The following is an 11,123-nucleotide window of genomic DNA, read 5'->3' on the forward strand; positions in this document are numbered from 1 at the left end:
TATATATATATATATATAGGCAGACAGAGACAGAGACAGAGGCAGAGAGAGACAAAGAGAGAGAGAGAGGGTTGCATGCAAAATATGCACGTACACCTCAGTTGGGTCAGATTTATTTTTTGTTTATTTTATGTTACGACAGAACGCAAAACAGAGAATGAGGAGAATAAACCTAAAAAGGTGTTTGGCAATTGAAGTGGAGAATAAAAACAAAAACCGAAAAGACAGGTTCAGGCCTATTAATAAGTGCAACTACATAAAAGAGTGCTTAGGGTTTTATCTTCTAGGGTTTAGCGTTTAAGATTTACGGGTTGGAGGTTAGGGTTTAGGGTTTGCTGTCTGGGGGGTAGAATTCGGGAGTTAGCGTTAGTCACTGAGGGGTTGGGGCTTGTGATTAATGCTTTAGGGTTTAGGGGGGGTGGGGTTTAAGGTTTAGGGTTTAGGGTTTGGGGTCCTGGCGCCTAAGGAGGTGCCCCGCACATGCTAAAGGCTATTTTGCCACACTTCTTATTTGCTTAGCGGCCATATGTCCATCTATATGTATATATATGTATTTATAATATATATATATATATATATATGCCTTTGCAGATACTTCTGTATATGCATGTGCATTCATCTGTTTATACAAACGGGATACGAACCCCCAGTGCCCAATGCCTATATACATATATGTACATATATACATATATGTATATATATATATATATTCCTTTGGAGATACTTTTGTATATGCGTGTATTTACATGTGTACATAACAGAGAAACGCTAATTGATATTTACACGCTCTGAAGTACAGAGACATCTGTGGATATTTACATCTGCAAAGAGTATATTTAGAAGAGTGTAAGTATTTACGTATATAAAGGGTATGAAATAAAACTAATTAAACTCTTTCCTCTAGTAAAAAGAACGAATTCTTGAATTGTTTTAAACAAACGGAGGGGTGTCAGCCCCAAAGTGTAGCCGTGTGTGGATTGAGAAAGCGAGAAAAGCAAAAATAAATCCTAATATTGACTAAATATCCAATTAATATTAATTTTACTGCAATATTTGCCGATTTATTCCGGGTTTAACTCTTGAATGAACGTAAGCAGCAGCTGCCTATACACCTCAAACTTTTCTGCTCACTGCCGACAGACCCGCATGCTGCGGCGTTCATTTTTTGGGGTTTTGCTCCGTATTTTGCATTAATTTTGCAATAAAAGTGCCGAAATTCGGCATTTATTGTTGAAAATCACGAAAATAACGCGTGCTGATCTGCATAGGGCATGCAGAGGTACGCCATTCAACAGCTTGTGCATTTCTGCATTCAAACCCTACACCCTAAACCCTAAACCCTCGAGAAACCACGAGAAAACCCGAACATGGCGGGTTTAGGATCAGGCTATGATCTTTCTGTCTCCACTTTCTCACCCGATGGACGGGTATTTCAGGTGCGTCTAAACCCTAAACCCTAAACCCTAAACGCAGAAGCCGGGGATCTCAAAACCCTAAACACTACTTCCTTGCACACCAACGCCTTAGCTCACACTCTTTTCTGGAGCGGTTAGGGTTTAGGGTTTAGGGCTTAGGGTTTAGGGTTTCAAGGTTTCCCGCTTGGGGCTTTACTATTGTCTTCTTGCCTTGAGCTTCATGAGGCGCCCTAAACCCTAAACCCTAAGACCCCTAGACAAACCCTAAACCCTCCTGTTGAGGGTTTAGGGTTTGCCTAAGGGTTTATATCCTTCTTGCTGCTAAACAACAACAGCAACCCTCACCCCCCTCCCTGTCTATCGCAGTTGTGTTATTTATTACTTTGTCTCTGTCTCTTGCTTATTGCATTTGTATTATTGTCTATATACGGTGTATATATTATTGTTTATTAATTTGCTGCATTTAGTGTATTCTTATTGCTCCTTTGTAGGAGTTTATTTGCTCTTATTTATATTTTCTTGTTTATTTATATTTGCTTCTTTTTACTGCTTTTTCAGGTGGAGTATGCAGCTAAAGCCGTAGATAATGCAGCACTTTGTGTTGCTGCTGCATGCAAAGGAGGCGTTGCTTTTGCTGTAGAGAAGCCAAAGGGCTCTGTTATGCTTGCACAAGGTTCCAATAGAAGGATATACCCCGTCACTAAAGATATAGGTAATTAGGGTTTAGGGTTTAGGGTTTAGGGTTTGCAGTGGAGGTATTAACGCTGTATATTATTTTGTAAGAGGGCTTTTATCATTTAGGGTTTGGGGTTTAGGGTTTTACCGCTTGAAAGTCTTCTGCAGTCTTTATTCGTACTTCTGCTTAGGGTTTAGGGTTTAGGGTTTAGAGTGTGTTTGTCTGTTTCTTCTTTCTCCTTGATGGTTGCATGCATGTGCGTCTCATTCTCTTTTTGTTGTTTGTATCTTTATTTTTAATATGTTTTTAATATTCTCCGCCTAGAGAGGCAATACATATCGTACAATGTGTACAATATGTATTATAGATAATCTATATATATATATATATATATATATATATTTATGTATATATACTATCAATATATGAATATATATATATATATATGTATATATGCATATATATATTCATATATACACGTAATAACGGTATCTATCTATATGTATGCTATATATATATATATGTACATGCATATATATATATATATATATACATATATATAAATTCGCCTATAAATATATAATATATATATCAACAGCAGTGACAATAATACTATTGATGATTTGTAGGGATTTATTTCTGTATTTGCATGCGTGCATGCACACCAATAACTACAACACTAAATAACAACAACATAATACAAATAGAAAAGAATATATGTGTGTGTCTGCATACATGCATGCAAATATAGGAATACATTATTATAATACATTATATCAGATAGAACTGCATAATAATAGTAATAATAATAATAATTCTTAATATACGTTTATATATGCATATAAATATAAGTATAAATATAAATATCAATGTAAATATAAATATATATATATATATATATATATTTGCATGCATGCAAGCATAAATAAATAAATATATATATATATATATATTTACATTTATATTTACATTGATATTTACATTTATATTTATATCTGCATGCATGCATGTGTGCAGGTTTGGTGGTAGCGGGTTTATCAGCTGACGGTCGCCAACTATGGCACAGAGCTCGAGAAGAAGCTCAATCGTATTTAAAGCATTACGGGGTGTCTATACCCTTGGGTGTTTTAGCTGAAAGAATAGCTTTATTTATGCATGCATTTACTCTCTACTGGCATGTTAGGCCTTTTGGTGCAACTTGTATATTAGGAGGCCTCCAGAAAGATCCCTTAACAGGATATCAAGAGCTTAAAGGTATTTCTATTCTTCTTTATATTTATGCTTGCATGCATGCAAATATATATATATATATATTCTTCTTTATTTTTCTTTATTCTACTTTACTCTGTTTTGTTTTATTTTATTTTATCCTGTTTTGTTTTGCTTTATTTCGTTTTGTTTTATTTTGTTTTAGTCTGTTTTGCTTTATTCTGTGTTATTCTATTCTAGTTTATTTTATTTTATTTTATTTTATTTTATTCTCCTTTGCTTTGTTTTGTTTGTTTGTTTGGTTTGTGCATGCAAGTGTATATGCACAACACTGTCATGCGATAGCAGCGAGTCGAAGGTATTCTTCTTTTATTGTTTTGTTCATTTGATTGTTTTAGGTGTTTATTTCTTTGTTTGTTTATTTTTTGTTTGTTTAGTTGTTTTCGTTAGTTTGTTTGTTTTATTGCATGCAATATTACATATATTTATTTATTTATGTACGTATATATATATGTATTTATCTATTTAAATGTATTTATGCTTACTTATTCATGTGCATAATATATATATATATATGTTTGTTTGTTTGTTTATTTTATTTATATTTTGCAGGAGAGATATATTCTATTGACCCAAGTGGCTGCAGCTCTCGATATCTGGGAACAGCAGCAGGAAGAAATAGACCAGCAGCAAAGACAGAGTTAGAGAAGTTATCTTTATCTTCTTTAAGCCCCCAAGAGCTTGGAGAAGAGTTGATCCGTATATTAATGGTGTTACAAGAAGAAAGACAAACAGAAGATAAAGTAGAGTTTGAGGTTAGCTCCCTCAGTATTAAAGAAGGAGAGCCTGTCTACGAGTTGTGGGTACCTGATAGAGTTGCTGCTGCTGTTAATAAAGCTAAAGATGCTATTGAAGCAATGGAAAGCGATTAACTTCTTTATTATTATTGCTATTGTTATTATTATTTTTTATTAATAATATTCTTATTATTAATAAAAAACTAATAATAATATTTTTGTTGTTTTTTCTGCTGTCTTTTTAGCATATAATAAAGCGAAAGAAGCCACTGAGGCGAATAACTTTATTAGTATTATTATTATTAAAAGTATTAATATTGTTATTATTAATGAAGTAATAGTAGTATTTTGTTGTCATTAAAAATAAAGAATAAAAACAAACAAGGCCAATATAAATAGTGCAAGTAAATAGTAAAAATAGACAAATAGAGACGAAGCAGTAAACTGCACAATAAAGAGAAGTAATTAGGAAGGTGAGCGAAAGAAAATGATTAAAAGCGAAGAATTAAAAGTACAATTAAAGCGAGCGATGGAAGGGGGACGGATGGCGTGAATACAGAGAAGTAGGTAGTGGAATCCAGTAATTAAATAAATCAATTAAAGGAAATAATTTAAATACTCTGTTTTATCTTCTTAAGCCAAAGAAAAAGCACAGAAATTTTAGTGCAATATCTTCATTAATATGATAAGAACGGCAGTCAATAAATTCATGTTTAGCTTGCTCTTCAACCACTGAAAAAATTCGTAGACAAATGAAGAAAAGCAAAAACAAGTCAATTTAATTATTGTAATTTTAAAAATCTGCAAAAGAAACAAAAGGAATTAATTTAATTATTCGATTGAAAAAGAAAATCTACAGGTGTTACGGCGAAGCATCAGCATCGGGAGCGGCCGCAGAAATACAAGAAAGCAGCGGTAAAAAGAAGAAAAGTATATAATTAAAGTAAAATAAAAAGGAAAAACAAATTATTTATTCTTTTGTTGAATTTAATTAAAATTTCTACTTTTTTGATTTCGTTGCAGATCGCCACCCAAACACAACACAGGCGCTTGCGAGCGGCTTTCTGTTATTCGTTTGCAGGGCTGACTGCATCCTTTTTGTTATTTCTTTTGATTCAAATGAATTAATATCGTATTTTAATTTAAATGATCCACGAGATCGGAGAAATAGACTCATTTTAACCGCAATTTTCCGCTGCTTTCCCTTCTTTCGGTGTACGTACAACACAGACATGCAACACCAGCAAACCAAAGGGAAGCTGCAGGTAGCAACGAAGAGAAACTCCGCTGATATTTGATGAAATGTTTGAAAGTATTGATGTAAACATGTGAATAAAATGCAATATTAAACCAGACGAGCAAGATTGTAGGTGTGTGTATCTACCTTCTTGCTCCTACGCTGTACATACACCGCAGTGAAGAAGGATGCAGCTAAAAATTGAATCCTTCTCGACAGAAGCTGAGATATGTTCGTCCTGGCTTAATGCCCGCAGCAGGGGGGGACACCCCGCCGAGCTCAGCAGCCGCTGCAGCAGCTGCAGCGGCTGCAGCAGAACTCCTGCAGCTAGAGCAGCAAAGGCTTATTTGTTTGCAGCAAGCTGCCCAGGATGAGGCGAAGGACTCTGGGGAGGAAGCAGAGGCAGCAGCAGCTGCTGCTGCAGCGGAAGCCTCTGAGTTGCTGCTGCTGCTGCAGCAGAAGGAACAGCAGCTGCTGCTGCAGTCCCGTGAGCTTGAGGTAATTTTAGCTGCCATTAACGATCGTGCTGCTGCTACTGCTGCTGATGCTGCTACTGTTTATATATCAGCAGCGCCAATAGTTGCTCCTGCTCTTGCTGCTGTCTCGACAGCATTTCCAGCTGTTGCTGCTGGTCGCTTGCTGCTAGCTGTATAGAAGTTCCTGCTGCTGCTGCTGCTGGTGTGTTTGCAGCAACTGCGAGAAGACTTTGAGGAGCTGAGCGACGACTACGAGCGCAGCCAACGGGAGCATGAGGTGCAGCAGGAGCAGCAGCAACAGCAACAGCAAGAGCTGCAACAGCAGCAGCAAGAGTTGCAGCAGCACCAGGCTGCCCTGCAGCAGCAGCAGCAGCTATTTGAGATCCGAAAGGAGAAGGTACAACAGGAGCTGCAGCAGCAGCAGCAGTTGCTGGAAGTTGAACGCGAAGCGGTAGCAACGCTAAGGGCTGAGCTGCAACAGGAGCAGCAACAGCTGCAGCAGCAGCACCAGCTGCAGCAACAGAGTCATGAAGAGCAGCAGCAGCAGCAGCAGCTCTTGCAGCATTTGAAAGAGGATCTTGATGCTAAACAGCAACAACTCACAGAAAGAGAGAAGCAGCTTCAGGCGCAGCAGCAGCAGCAGCAGCAGCAGCTAGAGACACAAAAGGAGGAGCTGCAGCAGCTGCAGCAGCTGCTTCATGAGCGAGAGAATGTGCTGCAGCAGCAGCAGCAGCAGCTGCAGCAGCAGCACATGGGGCTGCTGCAGAAGCAACGAGACCTCCTGCAGCAGCAGAAGAAAACAGAAGCAAAAGACAAACAACTCGCTGAACATGCAAGCAGTGCAATGAGAAAAGTGCTGCTGCTGCTGCAGCAAGCCACCAACTCTGGCCCAGTCCAGCAGCAGCAGCAGCAGCAGCAGCAAGACGTGCATGCATCAGATACTCGCAGCCCGTCTGAGACACTAACGCAGCAGCAGCAGCAGCAGCAGCAGCCGCATGAACAGCTACTGCTACTGGCGCAGCAGCTGCAGCAGCAACGAGATGATGCTCAGTGGCGCTGCAGCGAGCTGCAGCAGCTTGTGCAGCAACTGCAGCAGCAAATGCAACAACTCCGAGAGACTGAGGAGGCAGAGAGGGAGCGGGAGAAGCTGCTGCTGCTGCAGGTGCAGCGCCTAGAGCAGCAGCAGCAGCAGCAGCAACAGCAACATCGGATGCAGCAACAGCAGCAGCAAGAAAATCAGAGGCGGTGTAGAGAAGAGCTGCTGCAGCTTTTGCAGGGCCTAAGAACAGACTTACATGTAGCAGTGGAGCAGCAGCAGCAGCAGCAGCAGCTGCAGCACGAGCAGCAAGAGGTTACGGAGTTGATGATCAAGCAGCAGAAAGAGCAGCACGAACAGCACCAGCAGCAGCAACAGCAGCAGCAACAGCAGCAGCTCTTGCTGCGCGAAGAGCTGACAAGAGCAGCCCTGAGACTAGAGGACTTGCAGCAGCAGATTGCAGCCAAGGATGCGCAGCTGCTGCAGGAGCTGCAGCAGGGAGAGCAGCAGCAGCAGCTGCTGCAGCAGGGAGAGCAGCAACAGCAGCAACTGCACAACGACCTGAGACGCAAAGCAGAAGAGTTGCAGCAGCTACAAATACAGATGGAGGCCATGAAGCAGCAACTGCAGCAGCAGCAACAACAACAGCAGCAGCAGCAACAACAACAGCAGCAGCAGCAACAACAGCAACAGAAGCAACAGCAGCAGCAGCACTTGATGTTGCAGCAACTACGCAACGAGCTCAAGGAGAGCACACAGCAGCAAAAGAACCTTCGTGAACAGCTTAAGAAGAAGGAATCAGACCTGCAGCAGCAGCAGCAGTTGCTGCTGCAGCAGCAGCAGGAGTCACAGAAGCGCAGCGAGGAGCTGCAGAGGCTGCAGCAGCTCCAGCAGCAGCAGCAGAAAGGACTAAAAGCAGAGCTATCAGAGGCTGCGCAGCAGCGAACTGAGCTGCAGCAGCAGATATTACAGCAGCAGCAACAGCAGCAGCAGCAGCTGCTGCAGCTGCAAGAGGAAGCGGAGAAGAGGGAGCAACAGCGCAAATCACTGCAGCGGCAGCTTGAATCTCAGTTGCAGCAGCAGCAGCAGCAGCAAGAGCAACAGCAGCAGCTGCAAGCACAACTCCTAGCCGTAACCCAACAGTGCGAGCAGCTGAAGCAGCAGCTGCAGGAGCAGCAACAGCAACAGCAGCAGGTGCAGCAGCAGCATGAAACGAAGCAGCAGCAACACAAACAGCAGGAGCTGCTGCTGCAACAAGAGCTGCACTGCTTGCAAAGGCAACTTCAGCAGCAGCAGCAGCAACAAGAACAGCAGCTGCAACATCAACAAGAGCAGGAGCAGCAACAGCAGCAGCAGCAACAGCAGCGCGAGCTTCTGCTGGATGAGCTACAGAGCAGCAGACAGCAGTATTTCGAATTGCAGCAGCAGTTGAGGACCAAAGAACAGCACTTGCTGTTGCTGCAGCAGCAGCAGCAACAGCAGCAGCAACAGCAGCAGCAGCAACAACAACAACACGAGCAGCTACAGCACGAACTCCTGAGGTGTATAGAAGAAAGAGAGGAGCTGCGAATTCAACTTGAAGGCAAGAACAGCGTGCAGCAACAGCAACAGCAGCGACAGCAGCAGCAGCAGCACCGATTAGAAGTGCTGCAGCAGCAGAATGAACAGCTGCAGGAGACACTGGCGGAAGTTCAGCAGCAGCTGCAAGTGCTGCAGCAGCAGGAGCAGCAGCAACGGCAACAGCCGGAGCAGCAGCAGCAGCATTCAAAAGAGTATGAATTGCTGCTGGAGGAGCACAACTCGCTGCAGCAGCAGTGCAGCACGCTACGGCAGCAAGTTGACGATCTGCTGCTCCTGCTGCAGCAGCAGCAGCAACAGAAGCAGCAGTCTCCTGCAGCTTGCTGCTGCAGCAGTGACCAGGCAGCGTGCAGCTTTAGAGGGCATACCTGTTTGTTGAATGCGAACTGCAGCAAAGGCGTTCCTTGCAGCAGCAGCAGCAGTAGCAGCAGCAGCAGCAGCTGTAACAGCAGCTGCTGCAGCAGCTTGAAGCAGCGGCGGCAATCCCAGCTGCAGCAGCAGAAGCAGCAGCAGGGGAAGCATGGCTGCTGCTGCAACAGCAGCAACAATGGCGGCAGCTGTTGCTGCTTCTGCAGCAAGCGAGTAGAGCCGAACCGCCACAGCCGCTGCAGGAGCAGCAGCAGCAGCAGCAGAAGCAGCAGCAGCAGCAGTGATTGGCTGCTTGTGTCTGTCCCAGAGCAGCAGGGTTTGCTGCTGCAGCAGCCTCAAGGTGCTGCAGCAAGCAGCTGCATCAGCAGCCTCTGGTTTTTTGAATAGGGATTATCTTTCTTTTTTAATTTTATTTGTCTTTAATTATTATCATTTATTAATTGTAACTCTTATTAATTATGGTTTATTTATTATATGCATGCTGCTACTGCTGTTGCTGCTGCTGCTGTATAACTGCAGCACTTGTTTTCTGCTGCGGTTTCTTTCCTGTTGTTTCTTTTTTATTATGTTTTCTTCTTTTGCTTCTGCTCTCATTACTTTTTTGGTTCAAATGCTACGACTGACGACGCATATAGACTGCAGACCCTGCTGCTGCTGCTGCTGCAGTTTGCTGCTGCTGCTGCAGCAGCAGCAAACTGCTTCACCTATGAGGCCAAGTGCTATCCAGCAGTTCTCAGTATTGTTATTCCGCCCACATAATAATAATTAATAATAATAATAATAATATTAATATTAGTAATGGACAGTAATAAAATAAAATAAAATAAATGCGTAATAAAAAAATTAATAATAACTAATAATAATAAAATTAATAATAACGATACACATAAATAGACAAAAAGAAATAATTTGCTGCTCCAGGGGAAAACACCAAAACAAAATACAAATTAATAGTTGAAGAATAATTAAAATTATTGAAGAAATTTAAAATTGTTATAACTGCACCGCACTTGCGGTGTATGTACAAATAAAAAACATAAAAAGTTGCTGGCTAGCGTCAAGCACAGCATATACATATGCATCTATTTGTAATATATATATATATAATATATATATATATATATATTACAAATAGATGCACAGGTATATTTACGCATACATATATATATGTATGCATGCATTTATATATATATATATATATATATATATGTATGTATAAATATATGTATGTATATGTAAGTGTAGATATATATATTCTTTCGTTTGTGTTTGTGCATATATGTACGAGTAGTATTTAGAGGTCTTCTATGTCTTTATTGCTGCAATCTGAGTTTGCATTTAAATCTATTTGTCTGCATGCAGCATATTTTAAAATAAATTCTTCACCATATGCAACAGTATCTCTTTCTGCATGCGAGAAAGTTATTATTTGTTTGCTGTACTTCCCACTTCCTATACGCCAGGCATAAGCCTCTACATTATCTGCTGCTGCTGCTGCTGCTGCTGCTGTTTCTGCTGCAGCACGTGCTGCTTCTGTAGAATCCACCAAGGCCCCACTACTACTACCACTGCTGCTGTTGCTGCTGCTGCTGCTGCTGCTGCTGCTGCTTTCTTGTTCTCTCTTGACGAATATTACATGGGGTACCCTCTCCACTCGCAGACCTGGCAAAGGAATATCTGCATTAAAACAAAAAAGAATATTTCTTTCTTTTGCTGCTCTTGCTGCATGCGCTAATGCGTGTAGAAGCAAACAAACCTTTATTTATGCTGGAGGTACACCGCAGATGATGCAGCAGCAGCAGCAGCAAAAACGACAGAGAACGCTGCTGCTGCACATTCATATGCACTACTGCAGCAGCACCAGCAACAGCAACAGCAGCAAAGCCAGCAGCCGCAGCCAAAACAGCAACAACAACGGGAGCAGCAGTATCAGCAGTAGCATCAGCAACAGCAGCAACAGCAGCAGCAGCTTCAGCGTCAGCAGGGGCAGCAAGAACAGGAACAGCATCAGTATCAGCAACAGTAGCAGCATCAACAGCATCATCATCAGCAGCAGCAGCACCACCACCACCACCAACAGCAGCAGTACCACAATCACCAGCAACACCAGCAGCAGCAGCAGCAACATCAGCAGCAGCAGCATCAGCAGCAACAGCAGGAGCAGCAGCAGCAACATCAGCAGCAACAGCAGGAGCAGCAGCACCACCACCACCACCAACAGCAGCAGCAGCAGCAGCAGCAACAGCGGCAGCACCACTACCACCACCAACAGCAGCAGCAGCAGCAACAGCAGCAGCAGCAACAGCAGCAGCAGCAACAGCAGCAGCAGC

General features: G+C 42.2%; 2 protein-coding genes across 2 annotated transcripts; both read left to right on the forward strand.

Annotated features, from left to right (window-relative positions):
• Positions 1 to 1,367: 1,367 nt before the first annotated feature.
• Positions 1,368 to 4,232, forward strand: EAH_00053890 (proteasome subunit alpha type 3, putative; the record flags this gene model as incomplete). Its single annotated transcript, XM_013397826.1, has 4 exons — positions 1,368 to 1,436; positions 1,974 to 2,127; positions 3,109 to 3,345; positions 3,913 to 4,232. The coding sequence occupies 4 exons, from the start codon at positions 1,368 to 1,370 to the stop codon at positions 4,230 to 4,232; spliced, it is 780 nt and encodes a 259-aa protein (XP_013253280.1).
• A 1,348-nt stretch (positions 4,233 to 5,580) lies between these two features.
• On the forward strand, positions 5,581 to 9,180 carry EAH_00053900 (hypothetical protein, conserved; the record flags this gene model as incomplete). Its single annotated transcript, XM_013397827.1, has 2 exons — positions 5,581 to 5,832; positions 6,025 to 9,180. 2 exons carry the CDS (start codon positions 5,581 to 5,583, stop codon positions 9,178 to 9,180), a joined length of 3,408 nt encoding a protein of 1,135 aa, XP_013253281.1.
• Positions 9,181 to 11,123: the final 1,943 nt, after the last annotated feature.

This window comes from Eimeria acervulina, genomic scaffold, assembly GCF_000499425.1.
Source record: "Eimeria acervulina Houghton genomic scaffold, Eah_scaff1014, whole genome shotgun sequence".
Lineage (NCBI taxonomy): Eukaryota > Apicomplexa > Conoidasida > Eucoccidiorida > Eimeriidae > Eimeria > Eimeria acervulina.